A 21,924-nucleotide genomic window follows, 5' to 3' on the forward strand; every position below is an offset into this window, starting at 1 on the left:
GGAAAGAGATCATGTGGGTAAAAGTGGTCAGTTTGTGTAAAAATCAGACGTATCGCGTTTCATGTATATAATGATAATTGAAATATACAGCAAAATATCAAGAGCAGAATTTTGAGATATTGTGCAGAATTTTAAAGAAAGTTACATATTAAGTCAGTATTTTGTGTAATATTATGCCAATTTGGCGGGCGCACTATTTGTTTCTTTGTAAAGTGACTCTTAAACTATCAATGTTTCTTGTCGTTTCTACACGCACTCCTTTGATATGTATAATTAATCACGCACTTATATATTGTTAAATCTATGTCTCTTGTATGACTTCATTGAGACTCACATCTGTTTTTTTCTCTAAAAGCTGAATAAATTTATATATTTATAATCTAAGAAATATAATCTTGTAATATCCTTTTCGTCATATTTGATGTATAAAATGTTGTTTTATTTATTAGCGCGTGTTAATTACGACAATTTGCAGAAACAGATGTGAATGTAATAGACTTGGAATACTCTCGACCAACACATTATAAGACTTATATATATATTCTTAATTTATATATAGTTTTTTCAAGTCACACAGTCTTAAGAAAAAGAAATCTGCTTATTTAAACAAAATATATTTTATTAAAGTTATTCAAAAGACGTTCTAATGTATAAGATGTATTTTATCTTTTAAATTATAGATTCTAGCTGATGCCCGAAGGAGTCGGCGACAGTCGGTCATAGAGAGCGTTTCCGACATATTTAGTTAATTCTCAAATATGTATGTGTTTGGACCGTTAATATATTGCCAGTAATAAAATATCGACAATAAATGTTGACAGTTTACAGAGCACTAATAAGAATGACAATTCCTTATTGTCCGTAAAAAAAAAAACGCGTAACGGACGAATGTGACTCGACGAAAAATCCGGAAGCGCGAAATAATTTTCTCGGATAGAACATTTTGAACATTTACGCTTTATCAAAGCATACGCACGTATACTTGTTAATTAAAAAGAGAAAAAAATAAAATAAAAAATAAAAAAGAATTACGCGAAAGAATCCATGCAATATGTACACGTACATGTTTCCGATACCTTGACTCGGTCAGAATGTTTTATATATATATGTAACTTCGGTTAACTATAAATTCTTTTTTTCTATTTTTCTCTATGTCTACGTTATAGTCGGTAATGTAATCTAGAAAAGGCCAGCAGCTGGTTAAACGGAATTAATTAATTCGGACAGAATTAATATTTGACTTTCGACTAACTATATATTTTGCGCGTACCATGAAAATAATACGACGCGTTATTAACGCGGATAAAAAAAAGTAATTATATAAGATAACGTACGCCTAATATATTAAAAAATAATGCGATGATAAATTATAAATTAAATATAGAAAATGTTTTGTAAATTATTTCAAAAAAAGAGAAAAAATGTAGATATATGTTTTATAAGGTATTAATTCTCATCACTGATTTATGCGCGTGATTGGAATACGTCATATAGATAACTGAATACAAAAGTCAAATCTTGATGTAATCAAAAAACATCATTGAGTTGGGGGAATTCGATTCACTGGTACACGCTGAAAAGAGAATGTAAAATATCGTAATCTTGTACGGCAATGTGTGCAGCAAGATTGCTCAAAGATATGTTGTATTATAAAAAGAACGTACGATATTAACGTATAATATCGCGACGTTATAATTATAACGATTACGATTTTCAAGAACTACACACTATCATTTTGTATATAAATTATTTACGTGTACACACACATACAGATATACACATCTCTTACACTTACACCCACATTAAATGACACACCCACAACTGACATTGTCTCTTGAACATTATGTGTGTATCTAATATAATACAAACTATTTCATCTCGAGAATCAATTACAGTCGAACCTTTTCATATTGTGCATTCTACTTGTAACGACTTTTATTCCCTCTTACGTTGTTCTAATATTTTTAACATTTGCCACACATGATCATATATGAATAGAATGAAAATTGTTTCAATTGATTCCAATTGATTTGGAGAATGTATGTGAAGTAATGGAAGAGCAACGAAGAACAGTATAAGAGGGGAAATTGGCTAAGAATGGAGAGTGCAGAATATGGAAATTAACATAATTAATATAATTCAACATACGGGTTATTCTTACTTTTAGTCTTTCGATTAATGTATAGATTTTTTAGACCATGAAACTTTTAGATCACGTAAGATTTTATTATGGATAGTATAGATTTAATGAAATCTAAATTAAAATATACAGATTAAATATTTTCTCTCTTTCGTTTTCTTTATAAAAAAAAAAAAAAAAAATCAATTAAAATAAACTGGTGGATTTATTTTGCGAGATTAAATTTCTATTTTCTGAAAAACATGGAATTTGAATTTTGTAATCTTTTTTTTTTTATATACTTTGTTTTACTGGCTTATTTTATTTCTGTGCGTTTAGCGTGTACTTTAATAACATTTTTAATATTATCCATATTTCATATATGTCATTTCAGCGCATTACCGCCGCGCATGCGCAAAAAACTCAATCTGTATACCAACAATGGAAGCTTTCCAGAAAAATATGCAATTGGCTATCAAATAGAGAATTTCTGAAGTCCCGATAATCTTTCTATTGATAACCAATCGTGTGACATGCATGTTCTTGCTGGAAAGCGCCTATTAGATTTTGAAGAAGCACGTGTTGTCGTATTGTGTCTCAAGAACAAGAGAATTTGTTAAAAAAGCGAATTATAAAAGAACTGCATCGTGATACTACAGTCCATCTGTGGATATCTAAAAAGGAAAAAGAAGAATCACAAATAAAGACGTGTGTGTAAAGTTAGTATACAAAAGAGGTTAAGGCGTATCGTGTGTGTAAATTTTTAGTAAGATTCAAAGATTTTACAAATTGACAATTTGTACTTGATATTTATAAAATCAGATCTAATTATGCTCTTATGTGTTCTATTCATATAGATGTCTGAAAACATCCCAGTATCAGCTTTTTCTATGCATGCAAAGAAACGTAAAAACCCAGAACAAGAAATGAATTGTAAAAAAAGAAAAAATAAGCATCTGTTATCAGAAGTAGCTAATCAAAAAAATATTAAACAAATGATTGTAAAACAGAAAACTCAAAAGCAACAGAATAAAGATAAATATACTTTGAATATCTCTTTAAAAAGTAAAAGTGGTATTGTCACTAAAAAAGGCAGATTGAGAATTTGTAAAGAAAGTTCCTTACCTACTGCAAAGATGATAAATAAATTAAAAAGATTAAATAATCGATTACAATTAAATGAAGTAAATAATGTTCAAAGTGTGCATAAAAAATCTAAATTAAAATTAATAAAGGAGCAAAAAGAGAAAACTGAAAAAAAGACTTGTGACAAAAGAAAAACTATCGCAACAATTGAAACAACATTAAGAGAGAATGCTAAGAAAGAAAATAATGACAATCATTTAAACTACATAGAATTTCACAAAAATACATTAAATGAACATGCAAGTACAATCTATTTTGGTGATCCCGATCCAACTTTAGGCAGTCAAAAATTATTTGAATGGCTAGTACATCCTTTGGAAACTAAAAACTTTTTTATGTAAGTTCAAATTAACGAGTATAATTATACATGTATTTGTTGTTATGTATTAAAATATTAATTGTCTTATTTTAATCAGAAAACATTGGGAAAAGACTCCAATACATATAAAAAGAAATAAACCTGATTATTACAAGTGGATCATATCGACATCTGTATTAGATAAAATGTTGAGAGATAATCATATTTTATTCACCAAAAATATTGACATTACTTCTTATATCGATGGAGTAAGAGAGACTCACAATCCTCCTGGTCGTGCTCTTCCTTGTTTGGGATTATTATCTGAACGACTGCTCTGTGAGAATGTTAAATCCTCAGACATTCATACCTCAGTTACATGCACTCAATGGTAAAAACACTGTAATTATATTTCTCTAAAAATTTTGTATTATTGTTTCTTAATTTATAAAATGTGTTTTACAGCTACACTTCAGGAATTTTTCGGCTGTTTTGTTGGCGCCAATTTGTATCTTACACCACCCAATAGTCAAGGTTTTGCACCTCATTATGATGACATTGAAGCATTTATATTGCAAATTGAGGGCAAAAAGAGGTGGAGGCTATATATGCCTCCTAATGAGAATGAATATTTGCCGAGATGTTCATCTAAGAATTTTGATCAATCGGAAATCGGGGAGCCTATACTGGACACGATTGTCAGTGCTGGGGATTTGCTGTATTTACCACGGGGAACTGTTCACCAAGGAACGACCATCGACGATACTCATAGCTTGCATGTCACGTTAAGTATGTATCAGAGAAATAGTTGGTGCAACTTGCTCGAGAAACTTCTTCCACAGGCCTTAAAACGAGCGGCCGAAACCGACAGTCGTTTTCGCGAGGGACTGCCTTTGGAATATTTAAGATACACTGGCATTGCACATAGCACGAATGCAACAGAATACAAAAAAGCTTTCAAAGAGCAAATTAAGGATCTGATAACTAATTTGATGAATTACATCGATGTAGACAGCGCGGCCGATTTAATGGCCAAAGATCACATCCACTGCTTTCTGCCTCCCTTCCTCACTAAAGATGAACGAAAATGTTCAGTGGCGGAAGATGGCGAGATTATGACTACCAACGGAATTGTTAAGAATCGCGCGGATATAACACCCGAGACAAGGATACGATTGTTGAGAACGCATTGTATAAGGTAACAAAAATTATAATCCATTTTAAAAAGCAAGATATCTAAAACGAGAAAATATCCATATAACTATGTTTTACTATATTATTATTAGGTTAATAGAGGAAGATGAAAGATATAGGATATATTACTCCACTGAAAATTCCAAAGAATATCAAGAATACGAACTGCAATATTTAGAAATTGATGCAGAGTTTGTACCTGGCATTCAGAAAATAATAATATCCTATCCTAACTTTATATGTGTAAAGGAATTGCCGATCGAGAGCGACGACATTAAGGTATTAAGCATATTTACTTACATATACATATTACCTTTTTACTTATATTACATTTGTATAATAAAATATTTTTTTAAAAATGATTAATATAAGAACTGCATGTTTACTTTATAGATTCAAATAGTAAGAGATCTTTGGGAAAAGAATCTAGTCATAACAGATACTCCTTTATGTGGTATGAATTAATTTATTATAAAAAAGTCATAATAAAAGGAGTTAGATAAAAGAAAATATATAGTTCTTTAATTTATATTTTCTTATTTTTTACGCGCATTAAACTGTAAAATATATTACAGTACGTAAAATAAAAATAAAAAATTACATACTATGATAGTTAAGCATATGACACACTGATAGCAGAATATCAACTGCATATAGTTATACATAATTCGTATTATATCTTACAATGTGCAAAATATATTTCTTTCATATCATCTTATTTATTTTTAGTATAATCCAAGATTATATATTCATATATTTCAAGTTAACAATTTTCACGTTCCGATTCTGAGTTTGTTTCGTTTCTCTAGCGTGTCATGATCTCTCTTCCTTCCCATTACAAATTCAACGTATTCTATATAGCCGTCCTTGTTTAAATCATCCTCTGCCAACACTTTATCTATTAGATCTAAAGTAAATACATGAAATATTTAGATTAGATTAAAAATCGCTTTTATCACATACTTGTAAAAAGGATCCGCATATACGCACAACATATTTATATAATTTCTATCGCTGCTAGAAATCGATTTTATTCAAACATACCTACAATCCGGGACAAATCTTGCATCGCGTTTTCCTCGTCATCGTGTAAAGTATGTTGAAGAGCGTGAAGAATTTCTAATCCGTCTAATTTTGTATTATTGTCGACATCGTGAATTCTATAATTCGAAAATATATTAGCAACAGTAAATTCAATAATTTATTAGGAATAAGAGACGAATTCTGATATATCAAACGTACTGAAAGTAGTGGAACTCTATTTCCTGTTCTGTCATTTTTGAAAAGTCGAGTTGATCGGCCATGGGACCGATGTCCTCTTTCAGATGCCTAAAATTGTGGAATAAAGTCACGGATTCTATTCTTGAGTACTAAATTGGAAAGTTAATGATTTTTCGATTTGCTTAACGATCGACTGGCCGAATTGGAGGGATCAAATTGATTTTAGAGATTTCGTTCGGTGAAGAGATGCAAAATTCCGATTTCAGAATTATCAGATTGAGAAATAAATTTTTGTATATATGAATGTCTGTATTTATATGAATACTAGTATGAATGCAACCTGAAATACGCGGTAAAGCTAGCTTTTGTAATTTAATTTTTAAAAATTTATGATAAATGCCATGCCAAGTATATATTCTGCGCTTTAGCAGTGCAGATTTGATGAGATTCGTAATTTTCGTATTTTGCTTCGAGGATTATATTTCTTCATAAAACTTTTTTTCCTTCCACAGAATTTATTCTTTACATAGCTAAAAGATACGCGAGAGTCGTATTTTACAATATTTGAATATATCCTATATATCTCTGGAAAAGTTCTAAGTAAAATACAAAATTCAGTCTTAAGTGCATCTTGATCCAGCTGCTAGCTACACGCGGGGGTCATCAATTTAAGAATTTTTATTTTGATTTCTTAAATAAAAAAATCGCTCTACTATAATTTTAATATCATTCTTTTTACATTTCGGTCATAAAATGGCAATCTGTAATACAAATCTGTCATTTACGACTACTCTCTACACATATTATTAGTTTCTCCTGTCAATCTTTTAATATAATTGATGTAACATATTAAAAAAAAATTATTTTAATAAAATTAATAAGATCATCGATACCTTATAGTTAATAGTTTGATAAACATAAATAAATAAGATGAGAGTAAATAATTCTAATTAGGTTAGCTTTTCAACTCACGTTGCATCGTGAAGGAGCTCGGAATCTTGCGTTAATTTGATTTCATTTTGCGGTGTATAATGATGATGGGATATGCTACTCTTAGGATGATGCGGTCCACGAAAGTGACCAGTTGCTAGGCCGAGACACAAATTAATTAAAAGTATCATCTCCATTTTGTTATCTGGAATAAATTATTGTATGTAAAGATAATATTTCTATCTTATTATACTGTATGCAGGGTGTCTACTACGTGGAAAAACATGGAAAACCTGGAATTTTCAAGGATTTCTCTTTTGTATCTAGAAAAATCAGGGAATTCTCATGAAATTTTATTAGGATTCAGGGAATTTCTTTAAAAAATCTTCTATTTGATAATTTTGCTCTTATATTGTAAACAGTCGGCAAGCCAAGTAAATTATGTGTTTAAAATATATATTTATGTGTTTGTTTGTTTATATGTATATTCAATGTCTTAATAACATATTGAATATGCAATATTACATATTCTTTATTGTAATTTTTAGTGATAAAAAAATGAAAATTTTATATGCAAGTAAAAAATGCTTATCTTATGAAAATTAGTCAATTTTTTCAGTACATTTACAAATGTAGCACTTGAAACTTAAGAGTCTCTCTGTTTTTCCTTTGCATGAATGAAAAACATTAGAAGACACATGGAAAAACTTTTATATTAGAAAATTGCACTAAAAAATATTAAAAATATTTTTTTTTACCTGAAATTTTGAATAAAAATACCTAGAAGATCAGAGAATTTTCAGGAAATTTTTTTACAAAATTTGAGTAGACATCCTATTATATTATGTTAGATAAACTGGATGTAACTCTTGAGACATTAATAACACATATATATGAGAATCTTACATGTGAAAGAGCTTAATTCGCAAATTTAAATTAAATTAAGACATTAGTTTACGAATCGCATTTATTTATTTTGCGGCGGTTTATACACGATCGAATGTAGTTTAGAAAGAATGATGGGGGGCGCTCCACGACATTCCGAGCGGTGTTCATCGACAATGGGACCTGCTGGGACATGTTCATCGGGTGTGTCGCCGTGGTAGAGTGTCTGCTTCTTCTAAGGGTCGAACACCCCGTCGGTCAGCGACAGATGGGCGGTAGAGGGGGTCCCGGTAATTATTATGCGATTACCCACAAGCCCATTGATTTAGATTGGACCCCGGGGGGGCGTGCTGAGCGATCGCGGGCCCGTCCCGATTTGTTACAAGACCATGTTCGAAAACTCAAATGTACTTGATATATAGTATAATTGGCGAAATTTTCGCGTTCTCAGAATAAGAGATTTATTCTCAAAATATTGCGACATTTTTTTATTTATTGATGCTCATTTAGGAATGGCGAACATTACGAATCAAAGAAAAATTATACCCATTTTAGTGTTTTTTTCATATAAATTTACGCATATTTTACATACATTACTACACTGAGAACAAAAAGTTGTTAACTTGACTGATTATCATTTTTTAAATTGAAATATTAAAAAATTTAAGTCAAATACGTCATGTTAGATTTAATATGTCATATTTAATTTAAATACTTAAATATTTCAATTAAAGAAATAATAATCAGTTGGACGCATTTGGTCAAGTTAACAACTTTTTTTTTCAGTATATTAAAAACATATTTAAATCAGATTTTGTTTATATATATAACGAATGATTTACTATATTTCTTTATCACATTGTATGAAGGCGATCAAAAATTAATTTTGGACGTAACGTTTGCCACTGTCCGCGGTGTATTTACAAGAACGCGGAGAGCAAATACTGACATAGGTGTTAAAAGACACACGAGGCCGATACGAATACGGGGTACTTAGGAATCAATTTTATATAGGCTTACAGTGGTCTCGAAGCGAGAATGCATATGCTGAGAGGGGGAATCCCCGAAGGGTTTTCGATGCGCGAAAGGACCCCCCAGGGGTCCCGCCGCGCCCCAATTCGAACACCCTCCGCGCCCGCCTATGTCTCTGTCTCTCTCCGGTGTCGAAATCTATAAATAATTTATATCATTTGGTCCATTCAATGGGAGAGCCCATATGTACCTGTGTCGCCTTACAGGGGACCTGCACCCACTCGACATTCTCCTTCGCATCGTCGGGGCCAGCAAGAATCTCCCGCTACCCGTTGTATATCGGGTGCACGGATAAGCTCACGGATTTGACACTAATAGATCGACCATGGAGCGACGTGTCGTCGACGGAGATTGGCCACGTAGGTGCTAACGAGATCTCGCGCGATGACATGAACGTGATACACATATTTTGCATTTTTTCCCGTAAGAGTTTATTTTATTTATTTATCCATGATTCTCTTTCAAAAGAGCGCGAAGAAAATCAATGAAAAGGAAACGCATTTATATAAATTAAATGGTTTTATTCACCATATACAATAATATATATATCCATTTTTATCTCTTAATGGTATCTTGCTAATATACTTGATTATACAAATTTTCAAGGAATTTTTTAAAACAGATAGAGACGACTAATCTAGAAAAAAAAAATGATTAATGCGATGTTGGTCGAGCCGAATTGTTGATGCAACTAGATCTTTGTGAGTCTGAATAGCAATGGTTGGTATATTATACGTGTGTATCATACGCATAAATATATATGTTATATCAATATATATTTATTTATACAATAACAAAGTATTATACAATATATCATATTTTTTTGATATGTTACAATTTATTATACGTATAATGCATAGGTGAAAAAATTAGAAAATAAAATTAAAAAGAGGAATATTTGCAAAAGCCAATTTTTCCACTAGATTATAAGTAATTAATTTGAAATAGTAATTTACAATTGTGTATTAATTAAAAATTTACTTAAAAAATTTATTTTTATGAATGAAAAAAAAAATGTTATATATGCATTTTTCATAACAGATTTCAAATAATCAATTAAAATAATTATTCTTCTTATGATATGATCAGTGTAAAATATTTGAGTACATTTGTCACGAATTTGTAATAATGTTATTTATTTCTTATAATTTACATTGTTTAAATCAGTTTCTGCTTAGTTTTAATTTAATTATTTTCTTTAGGATGCAATGTTTGTAATATAATATTTGACATTAATATAATATATAATTAATACAATATTAATCAATGCAATTTTGAAAATTTTAAATAAGAATTAGTTCAATAATATATATCTAAAATAAAAATTATTAGTATTTTATTTGAAATTATTATTTTACTTAATAATTTTAATTATTGTGTATGTGTGCGTGAACAAATTACAAATAAATATTTTTTATGCATCTATTCTCCTCACAGAAAAAAATATATATATATAATAAATTTTTAAATAATATTTTATTAAAACAAAACATATATAAGTACATATACTCTGCTTGAATTATGATTTTTAGTAGTCATGCATTTGAAATATGCTCATCATTGTTATAATATACCGACTATTGTTACTTGGTATGTTTGTATTATATACTTATTCGCGATAAGTTATCTGTTACTGATCGAACTGGGCATATGTCTCTGTGCAATATTATATGCAAAATTGCGTCGATTGTTTTTACGAGATCGCGAAAGCCAGTACTTTCGTGCTCCTCGACAGCAATTTTAAGCGATCCCCCGCGGGACGCTCGCCGGCCGTGACTATCGGCGGGTATCTCTCATCTCAAAAGCGAGAGGGTGATCATCCCTTGATAGATGGAGCGCCAGGTTAGACTGTCATAACCCTAGACTGGGATTGCAGACTCTTCTGCTTTATTGTTTCGAAATGTCAAAATGCAAATGATAAATTTACTTTTTTTTTTTACCTGTCTTGAACGTCCCGTGGTGATCGATTGATTTGATCGGCGATGAATTTGACTGTTCGATCCACCCTTTGCTATGGATCCCCGTTCGTGGTTTTCTCTACCCTGTCGCTCTCGACTTGGTTAGCGAGAACGCGCGACGACGCTTATCGACGTTTTTCCATTGGAGTTTGCGTGTTGAACGAGTTGCTCCGAACGAACGACCGCTCTCTTTGAGCGGGCTCTCGTTTCGTTTTCCTCCAAATCCATGCGAAAAGTCGGCTAATTCGATTATCCCGCTTCTTTTTCCAAATAAGTGCGTGTGGATTCGATTCGTGTTTGATTTCTATAGAGTATTTATTATTTGGGAAAACCTTAAGAATCTGTAGTTTTCCGGGATTTTTTTTTGCCTGAAGAAATCAGACAATTCTCTGAAAATTTTATTAAGACTTAAGAAATTTTTGTTGGAATTTTCTCTTTGAAGATTTTATTTTGCGCAAACGATCACTAAAAACGTTTTAATTTTATTCGGAAATTTGAATGGGAATATTTGAAAAATTTATATATATATACATAAAAAATACGCAAACGATCACTAAAAACGTTTTAATTTTATTCGGAAATTTGAATGGGAATATTTGAAAAATTTATATATATATATACATAAAAAATACGCAGAAGTTCTCTAAAAAATTCCTAAGAATTATATAATCAATAATCAATTACAATTTACAGTAGTACGAACAGAAATATTACCGCCATGATTTTACGGCGGTGATATTTGTTTTTTTGTTACTATTCATAGTTTAATAAATCTCTTTTATTCCGCACAGCAAAAACAAAAGTTATGCATGCAGAAAGTCAGTCTTTTATATTTTGTATTATTCCCACATATGATACAGACATCTAATAAATATATTTTTGGAGTTTAAAATACACCGCAATATTCATATTGTGCAATAGCAAATACTTACAATATTTATTAGTACTGTCATTATTTGTTGCTGCATAAACGCATGTTTTATATAGAGAGTATCATACTATATGGTCAGATTGTGTTTCAACTTCGTTCGATTTTTATTATTAGTCTGCGGTTTATACTCTGTTAACAGATATTTTGTTAGATCTCTATTAGAATCTGACATCACATTTAATATCATATATATCGAATTGATTTTTATTTGTTGACAAAGCACAGTAAATATTTGGCAAAATTTGTTTATCTATCTGGATGAATATTCATTTTACTACGAATCTCTACTCATTATTTATATTGTACATGCTTGCTATGGGAGACATTGGACATTGGTCCAAATCTATCCCTCAAAATCGTTGTCGTCATAAATCGCGGGACGATGCGAGTTTAAGAGCATTCCATTGTGGTAAATTCGATCGCGGTTACAAATTCGAATTGACCGAAACAGAGTTTTTGAGGAGCCAGTGAGACAGAGAAAGAGAAGAAAAGAGAAACAGGGAAAAAGAGGAAGAGGAGGAGAATGGATGCAGATGTGGCGAGAAAGAGAGCGAAAGAGCAAGAGAGAAAGAAAGAGAGAGAAAGAGGGAGAGAATGAGAAGACGGGAGAAGAACAGAGGGTTGTGCGTGTTTGAGGATCGAAGAGGGATGGAGGATAAACTGCGAGGGGTTGAGGGAGATGCGGGGGCGTAGGGACGAAGGAGGCAAAGGACGAGGAAGAGAGAGAAAGAGAGAGAGAGGGCGAGTGGGATAGTGCACGGATGGGTCTCCCGTTACCATGGCGACCACCGTAGCCTAAAGCTATGCTTTTATTGATTCCAAGCCGCAAACAATGTGCAGGAGTGGATGTTTCGCTCTGTTCTCTCTCTATCCGTCTGGATAGTGAGGTATTAACGCACCCCGAAATACCGATACCCATGGGCACGTGCCCCAGAAAAGCGGGGCCGGTTCGTTCTCTCCCTTCCCCCTAGGGTTTCCTCGTCCGTACCCTCTCTCTCTCTCTCTCTCTCCATCCCCTTCACCCCTTCATCTCCTTCCCTACCCCGTCCTCCTGCCGGAGTGCCCTGCGATTAATTCAGCAGTCTCTCGATATGCACAGTTCGCCGTTGCATTAAAATACGCGGACTTCAAAGTGCGTCCGTCGACTATGACGCGTCAAAGGTTACGTCGGACTGCATCTTCCAGTTCTGCGTTCCTCCCCTTCCCGGCCCCGAATTTTTCGAGGTGCATTTTGCATCATATAATACCAACACTTTCGTACGCTTGTGTGGAATATGATCTCTTTATGCGACCGCGATTACTTTTCGTTGAACAAGTACATGAAATTTTACAAAAATTTCGAATCTTTTTTGATTAAGCTACATTTTATATAAATGTTATTTTATAACTAATACAAGTATCTTGGCTACACAAATTATATCAAAAGCTTAGTTTCGTATGATTTGCAGCTACGATAGGGAATTAATGCGTGGCTAGCTCCACGAAAACGATACATCTATCGTTTTAGTGATTCAATTTGGATTAGATAAAGCGTTGCAAAAGATGTCACAACTCTAATAAAAAAATTAAGATTTTAATACATGAATATATATCCCAGATTGAATTGAATCTGCAGATAAATCAGCGCGCAAGTTGATTGAAATTAATGTTAACAGCTGCGGTGCAGAAGAAAAGGATTGATCGGAAAATATTCCTTTCTTCCTCTCTCGGAGGCTATCTTTTGAAAATCGAATCAATAACAATGAGCAAAACTAGCCATGCGAAAGTCAGATCGTGATTGAGTTTTCTACTCGATTACTACGAAGAAAGGACCACCCATCGCGATTTCTCCATGAACAGTTTACCGCCCACGGATGCGTTTCAATTGCACGATATTCTGAAAAGGTTCCTCGACGATTCTCGAAATATGTTAGATCAAGATAAATATATTTTATATAATCATATAGCTTTCAACCTTTTTTTAATGAACTTAGCTATTTTTCCGCGTTTATATAAGAATCTATTTCTATATGGAATATTTTATTATTATTATATATTATTATTACATTATTATAATTTGCGATAAAAAATTGCAAAATGTGATAATAGTTGAATCGATAAAAATGTATGATAATTTTCTTAATTTTCATGGTATACTGAAATATTTTGAGAAATCGGATGAAGATAAGATTATTTTCAAGTTGAATATATTTTTATATATAATATTTAAAAAGATAGTGGATTTGTCTTGTGTGTAAGATTGATTTATAAAACTTTATCCAATCGATTATTAAAAATTATTTCAGAAATATCTACAACTCTCAATTACGAAGCAAAAATATTAGATTTCATAATATTTAAATTTGTGCTTCACACTGTGTAGCAGAAAGCAGAACATTCTGTCGAACAGAGTTCCCATTGTAATTTTAACTTCTCGTTATCTTCATCCTTTCTCGGAGCGACAATCTGTCTTCGCGAAAATTCCAGTTATCATTGCTCGAAGTAAAGGTTGTTTAAGTTTAACTAACTACTTGCAATTTCAAACTATTTAATTACGAGAGATTAAAGTACTCGTTGATGAGATGGTCTTCTAGTAATTATATGCTGAATAATGCACGTTTAATTAATATATTATTTGTGAATTAAAATTCTATAAATTTTGATCATTTAAAAAATGATATATCTACTACTGAATCATAATAAAATTCTATGTGATTGAAACTACAAATAACGATAAAAGTATAGAAAAAGTAATTAAGAGAGAACAAAAAGAAGTATATAAAATAATTATCGTTTTATATCACTTTTTGATAATTTTTCGAATTGATTTTTGTTTTATAAATGTATTCTTCTTTATGCCTATCTGTTGAATTTCTTATCTCTCGGAGAAAGGAAAATCGATCCATCTTCTTTTTGTCGCCATTCGAATTTTTTTGTTCGAGAAAAATATCGCGCTGGTTAGCAGCCGCGTTGTTTGGATACGCTCACGCGCGAGCGCCTATCTATGTGCCCTTTTATTTACTTTTTTTTTTATTTTTTATTTTCACAGCAATCGCTCGATTGCAGGCGTGTCGCATTCTGACGCATGAAAATGGCCCAAAGGGATGCGCCAGCCATGATCGATGCTCCATCCGATCGGAGTCTACCGAAACTGCCCGTCAAATAATATATTCATAGCTTCCGGATGGTTGAACGCGACTCTCGGAAACCAGCCCCGCGACCCCGCAATCGTGTCTACTCCCCTCTCCCCCTCTTCTGCCAACCTGCTCGTTCATCCCCCCGTTTACCTCCCCTCCGCCTCCCCCAATGCGCAGTCCATCCGCACGCAAATCGACTGTCGAATAATTATCGAAAATACAAGCGCGGCCGGCTCGCGGCGCTTTTTTTTCCTCTCCCGTTCTGTCCTCTGCCTCGCGGACATACGATTAACTCTTTGAGCTTTGCCGATATGCCGCTCGAAATATCGTCGTGTTATCTGAAGCTTTTCACGCGCCATTGCCTCATTCCGTTCAATCTCGCGTGTCCATGTAAGGTCGCATGCACATTGGCCAGTGATTAGTACAATACTTTATGTATACCTTCGATATTCTAATATATGCATATTCAATACCAAATTGCTTCACTATCAAGCTGATACTAAAATTATTTTTTCTATGGATACATATTGTCGTGATTATACTTTTAATGAAAAATTCCCAATATTTGATTAAAAGATAATATAAGTTTTTTATTTCATTCAAGCTTTTCGAGTTTCTATTTACTTTACGTTTTTATCGCATATATAAAATTATTCAAATCTTGTTTAAATTCTATTAATATTTAATGATTAATGAGTTTATAGAAGTATGGTCCCATTTATTTTAGCATTTAAAATTTATGATTTATCGTTAACTAACGCGTAGCGTGGTTGTACAGTTCGACGGTGATTACGATTTATCCTTATCTTTTCTTGGATCCGAGGCTTCATGCAGATTGTATCTTCATAGTGCACATTAGATTTGTTAATGTATTCTGTTGATGCAGAACTAATTATCGAGCATTGATAATTAGTTGCACTCAATATATAGCAATTTGTCAAAGAAGAGCAAAGTCGCGCAATTTGTAATGTCAACGTTGTAATTATACTGAATTTTTTCGCTGATATTTTTGAACTATCTCTCAATATATCTCAAGAGAGATAAAAGCGTTTTTAGAGAAAACCAGAAGCAAACATGGTGAGATGTCATGGCGATTTTTCATACGCGTATATTCTTGTGATAATCACGCCTTCGTCGTCGAGAGAGGTAGAGAAATAGAGAAAGAGAGAGAGAGAATGTTCTCTTATAGTCTGCAGCAATTTCTTTCACCGACAGCATGATTGCAGACGACCGAGGCGATTTTCCACATTTCCTCCTCGATTTTCGTGCTCTGCGATTTTCGCGCTCTACGCCCTGCTCTTTTCCGCTCCGAATCGTACATCGGACGAAAAAAAGGACGAGGGTTTCCTTCCCAATTTTCGCCACACTGCCTTCGTTAGTTTGATCGATCATGCGCGAATCGCGATCGAGAAAGGTAAGAGAAGAAAAAAAAATACAGAAATGACACCCGGATAAAGTATTATGTAAAAGAGAATGAAAATTGTAAAAAAGTTAGAAATTTTTTACTAAAAAAGACAAAGACAATGCGAGGAATAAATTCAACTAGAATTAAGATTGATCAATTTTAATTAAACTGGTCCAAAGTACAGTATATTTTTAATTAAAATTAAAATTGTTTTAACAATTTTTGTTGGGAACGAGAGGAAACGAACAGAGATGACAGCAAAAGAACATATAATTATTATGAGCCTACTTTTTCGAATGCTCATGTGATCCAATAGATATATGTATAATGTTTTAAAAATATTTTTTATTATTCAAGTGCTTCGTGCAAAGAAATGTTTAAGTTAAAATATTTTTTTCAATATTTTCAGTCGTTGATATTTGGTTCAATCTACAGAATCGTCCGAAAATGATTGTTTCGAACGGTGCACCATCACCCTCGCTCGTTTCTTTTACACGTTCAACGCGATTCGCATTCAACTACACTCAGCTAATTAAGCAATACCTAACTGTACGTTTTGCATCACAATCGGTCGCAAACATTCGTGTTATCTACGTGACGGGCCCGCATAATTCTATCCCGGATTATTCCCAGCCTCTGTTAAATGATAGAAATATCATTACGCCTTTCCCGCGCCCTCCATTCCTCTCGTTGCTCGCTCTCTTTTCTCTTCCTTTTTTTCGTTAAACACATGTAAGGGGGAGAGACACGTTGGAATGGGGTAAAGCTGTAAAGCAACTCTCTTGCACTCTTTTAACCCGTTCTCTCTCTTTCCCGTTCTTTCGCATCGGCTGTTTCTGTTCAACTTAATGGCGGTGGCGGCCGCAGCGGCGATGGTATAGGACACCTAAGTGTGCAAAATTATTTTAAAAATATTTTCTTTACCACGTTAGAGCCTGAAAGCTGACCCGATGCGTGTGCTGGACCGGGGCAAAAAGAATTGGAAATGCCGCATGGCGGTTTTTCGACTTGCCGCGGTTTTCAGACCCTCTTTCCTTCTCCGCGCGCGACGGCGACTATGATTACTTCGTGTGCGTGTGATGTGCGTGCGTGTATTCAAATACCCTGTCTCTTAAGTTTGTGATCTTCGCGGTTGGCTAACGAACCCCGAGGGTTGGATATGTCTGCCTCCTGAAGACTATCGTAATCGTTAAAACTGCGTAAATTTATTAAACGCAGTATATAAAAAATATCTTTTATTCAAATTATTAAGCCATTCATGTATGTCACTTTCAGTATTTTGACAAGATATGAAATTATAATTTGCATTTAATCAATTTTTTTAAAAGAATTAACTTGTTTTGATTGATTGATATTATTTTATATGTATTTTAGTGAGATATTTTTCTTCTAATGAAAACGTGTTTTATTAGTTTTTAAAGAGAGATATATATATAAAATACATAGATCTCATTTATAAATAAATATATATATTGTATATATGTTCGTACATATGTGTGTAAGTACATTTTTATAAACGAGAGCTATATATTTTATATTTATCTCCCTTTAAAAAACAAATTTTCATGAGAAGAAAAATACCACATTAAAAAATTGGAAGAGTTAAATCAAATTAAAATTATAGCGTGAAATGTGTGTGTTCGTTGGACCGATTTTTAAAGAAACTGAAGATCGATTCGTCGTTCGAAATTCGATTCCAATTGTACAGGAGAGCACATATCTTTTGTTTTCGCGAATTTTATTATATGATTTAACTTTGACGACGGTTATTTGGGAGTTATCGGAAAATTTTACGTACATTATTTGCTATAATAAGTGACTTTTCCATTAAGCGAGAAGTAGATTTCGATGAGCGCGCACTTGCACACAGCTTTACATTTTATCTATACATCCTTTACACACCTTTTCCATCCCATGTACTTTTAAACCATCCTCTTTTACCAGGCGCCCACTTCGATGCTTTTTACACGGTGCTTTTCTCTTATTTTGAACCTCTCCCTTGGCCTGGCCAAGAGTTTCCAGTCAGCGTTACGTAGAAAACGTTGAACTTGTTCGAGAGCTTTTTCTCCCACGGAAAAGAAGTAGCGCCGAGCGAGGATGGAAGGAATGGACGGAAAATGTCAAACAAATTTATTACGTTTTCGTGATACAAAACTCCGTGACATTGTTGCTTTTGTACGTTTTTCATTAAAAATAATAATAAGCAATAATAATTACTGAATGAGCAAAAGAGCAAATCTTAGAAACTAAATTTGCATTTGCATTGTCCATATGATGTAACTGGCAATTGTAGAAACTCTCATTTTCTCTCGCGCATACACATCTATCGGCAAGTCTCAGCCTGATCAAAATATCTTCGTCGAATACTTAATTACTTCGATCTCACTATCTTGTAGATGGCTTGCTCTAACAGCCATGTACATTATATACAAGGAAGACTTATGATGGGGTTCCAATTTGCCGCGGGGCGCCGTCAGGCTGCGTTTAACAACTTTTTAATGGAGGCTTGGCGACCATCGTCAGTCTCGGCCGCCAACGTTGAAACGTTAATTCTAACGGGTGTCATTCTGAAAATAAGTTACTCCGTTTCATCTCGTGAATGGAGGAAACGCGTTTTTCTCGTCGTTTCTTCTGTTAAAAAAAAAACATATGTGGAGACCATTAAATTAAAATGTTATATTTTTTTAATAAACCTGTGCTTTCTCTCTGTCATTCCATTGTTAATTGCGATGTATAAATGAAATATAAGAGTGAAAATTTTAATATATTAAAATGTGAAATCGGATAGAGCCTTCAGCATTTTATAGAATAACTTACAGACAGTTTGAATAAAATACGAAATATTGTTTATATATTTTTGGTCCAAAAAATGGAGTTTTTAAGTTGGAGTTTCAATATATTGCATTTATATTTATTTTTCTTTCTCAACACTCTTTTAATTTATAATTAATATAATTCTTTTTTTTATAATCTATTTTTATAGTATACTTGCCGTCATAATACGATGCGACATTATTCTGTCTATCTATATTACTTTATAATCATTAGAATTGCGTTGTAAATCTTATGTAATTGCATGATCTTAATATGCATACAATCGGTAATTGTTTGCGAATGCAATCGGTAAGCGCTACTTCTTAATTGTGTAGTAATAACATAAAGTTTTATATCTAAATTGTAAATCAATTAATATTGTACGTTGTATCTCATTTATTGATTTATGAAATAATTCTATAAATTACTAATTTATTTTTTTATTATTTATATTTAACTCATTCTTCTCCATTATTCAATAAGGTCGATGTAATAGACTTCATAAAGAGGTAATATATAATAATATTTTAATAAAATATTATTCTTTCTTTCTCTCTCTTTCTCTCTATTACATACAACGTATCGGAACTAAAAAATACTGTCATTATAACTTTTCAATTTTCCTGCATTACTCCTGATGCTCATGTGTTCCGGCAGAAACTGGTAGAGAGCGGATTAACAAACGTATTAATAGCCCCGCTTTTAATTATTCATCGTATTTTCTAGTAACGCGATGAAAGGGACATTATAAGGTCTCGGAAAAAAGGAAAATTGTTCAACTATGATACCTTGGTGAAATTCGCGATAATAGTAATTAACCAGTGTACGGTTCTCCGGCGTTACTAGTTCGTATATAGTTGGTGTCCATGATTGCACGCGTCGAATGGCGCGATCGATTTTTCGCGCGCGTGCACGCACGCATCTCTAAACGCACGCGCTAAACTTTCTCGCACGTATACACGCACGCACAGTCACATATATACGAGCGCTCTCGCACACGTGCACGTCCGCCCGAGCCATCGCTCTGGGGCCCTCGCAGAATCTCGCTCAACCCCGACTCTCTCGCCCACCCACCCCTCGACAATTCTCCATCCCTGATAAGCGTCCGCGCGCCCCCCTGTTGCCCCCTCGCTCACTCGTCGTCTCGTCCTCCCCCTCCCCTCTCCCTAAAGCCGTCCTCTCGGCACGAACATCCCCCTCGCCTCGTCGGTCTCGTCTCTCCTCTCCTCGTCCTCTCGCTCATCCTGCTTTTCGACCCCCTCGTCCCCCTCACCCTCGCCGCCTCTGCCGCCGTTCTCCATCTAACCTAGCGCAGCATCCGCGTTCTGGAGCTGCTCTCGCAGCTCTCGTAATCGCATTTGACGTCGCTACGTTTTTGTTTCAGAGCAGTACGTGACGCTTCCGCCCGTGAGGGCTCTTGGCAAAACACGCAAGGGAGGAAAAAAGAAGAAGACGCCGATGGAGTGGGAGAGAAATAATGTGTGTATATCTACGTGTATACGTCTATGTGTGAGATAAAGAAAGGGGGAGAAAGAGAAAGAGCAGAGAAGCAGATAAGGAGGAAGGAAACGACAAGAGAGGAACGGACGCGCGAACATCCGGAAGAGTGGGAGGAAGGTAGTAGTAGATAGGTCGGGGGTGCACGTCGAGGATCGAGAGATCGAATGGGAGGCTGACCCTCTTGATCATCTCTCGGATCGGACGGCGTCGACGACGACGACGACGACGACGACGACGATGATGACGACGAAGCAGCCGAGGAAGGAACTCTGTCTTGTTTTTAAGGACGGTAATTTTTGCCGATATTTCTTGGCATCGTTTATTCTCTTTGCTAGCGACGCTGTTCCGCGCTCTCTTTCTCGACCGATTTTATATCCTATAAGGCGAAGTATTTGATGATGGAAAAATCGTGAATTTCAGTTCCGATTCTTTACAAAGAAACTGTAAGGAACAGAAACATTTGGAGAGGCGAATAAAGATTATGAAGATACCGAAGATAATATTTGCGTATGAGGATCATGATATTTACAAACGTTGCCTGCGCGATATTTATGTTATAAATTATTTTTGTAAAAAATGTGTGCACACATACATATTTTTATATATGTATATAATTATTTGTGTATACATACGTACATATGCAAAATTATCAGAAATATCATATTTTTTCAGCTGTACATGCTGGTCAATTAAAGAAGAATGAGGATCGTTTTAATATTGAGATATCAATAGATAAGATATTAAACTGCAAGAAAAGGGCTTTTTATCAAGGACAGATAAAGAACAAAACTCTGTTTTACAATTTTATCGTTTGTATGTTGTTTAAAATAGTCAGACTTTTAATTTAAAAAATTGAAAATTTGTAATAAATTATGCCTCTTACTAATTTTTTTCACTCTTCTTCAACTAAAAATTAATCATAATATTTATAGATAAGAGAATATCTAGGGTTAGATATATAGTCCAAAAATTGACAATACTTTTCGAACTAAATTTTGACAATCCTTTTCGAATCAAGTAATAAGTATTCTAGATCTATATCCAACACATTATGATATAAAAAGATAAATGTATTATAAAATATATTTACATAAATAATTACTAAACTTTATCTACTTTATGTAGAAAACAGTACCCAAACGAAGTTTTAAAGCGATACAATTGTGCAAAATTATATATCTCTAAAAAGAATTACACACGGCAATTAACTGATCACACCTACAGTCGCTTTATACATGTGATAGACAGGGGTAACAGTGTCGTTTAAATCGGACAGTAACGTTTAAATCGGACAAAAGTCTCCCTTACGCACAAGTCGGCCGACACGTGCTTGCCAATTTGTTGGCCGCACGTGTCATCGGCGAAACCACGTCAA

At 33.7% G+C, this 21,924-nt stretch overlaps 2 protein-coding genes across 2 annotated transcripts; one reads left to right on the top strand and one right to left on the bottom strand.

Moving 5' to 3' along the window:
- Nucleotides 1-2,544: 2,544 nt before the first annotated feature.
- On the top strand, nt 2,545-5,392 carry LOC115232796 (ribosomal oxygenase 1). The gene is given in 7 exon segments (XM_029802903.1): nt 2,545-2,827; nt 2,977-3,602; nt 3,682-3,870; nt 3,872-3,954; nt 4,029-4,761; nt 4,850-5,036; nt 5,151-5,392. Coding segments are annotated over 6 exon segments (1,890 nt in total). The 5' UTR covers nt 2,545-2,827; the 3' UTR covers nt 5,223-5,392.
- LOC115232797 (multiple coagulation factor deficiency protein 2 homolog) lies at nt 5,272-10,919 on the bottom strand. Its single transcript, XM_029802904.1, has 5 exons — nt 10,766-10,919; nt 6,951-7,113; nt 6,000-6,086; nt 5,802-5,917; nt 5,272-5,664 (listed from the first exon to the last, which is right to left on the bottom strand). The coding sequence occupies exons 2-5, from the start codon at nt 7,103-7,105 to the stop codon at nt 5,531-5,533; spliced, it is 492 nt and encodes a 163-aa protein (XP_029658764.1). The 5' UTR covers nt 7,106-7,113; nt 10,766-10,919; the 3' UTR covers nt 5,272-5,530.
- Nucleotides 10,920-21,924: the final 11,005 nt, after the last annotated feature.

The sequence above is a fragment of the Formica exsecta genome, unplaced genomic scaffold, assembly GCF_003651465.1.
Source record: "Formica exsecta isolate Colony F162 unplaced genomic scaffold, ASM365146v1 scaffold15, whole genome shotgun sequence".
Lineage (NCBI taxonomy): Eukaryota > Metazoa > Arthropoda > Insecta > Hymenoptera > Formicidae > Formica > Formica exsecta.

Bases quoted from the DNA above. Each gene is read 5' to 3' on its own strand.
- LOC115232797 (XM_029802904.1), bottom strand. From the start codon at position 7,105: ATGGAGATGATACTTTTAATTAATTTGTGTCTCGGCCTAGCAACTGGT. The intron at 6,087-6,950 runs GTGAGTTGAAAA...CCACAATTTTAG, and splicing joins GAGCTCCTTCACGATGCAAC to GCATCTGAAAGAGGACATCG. The intron at 5,665-5,801 runs GTATGTTTGAAT...TATTTACTTTAG, and splicing joins AGATTTGTCCCGGATTGTAG to ATCTAATAGATAAAGTGTTG.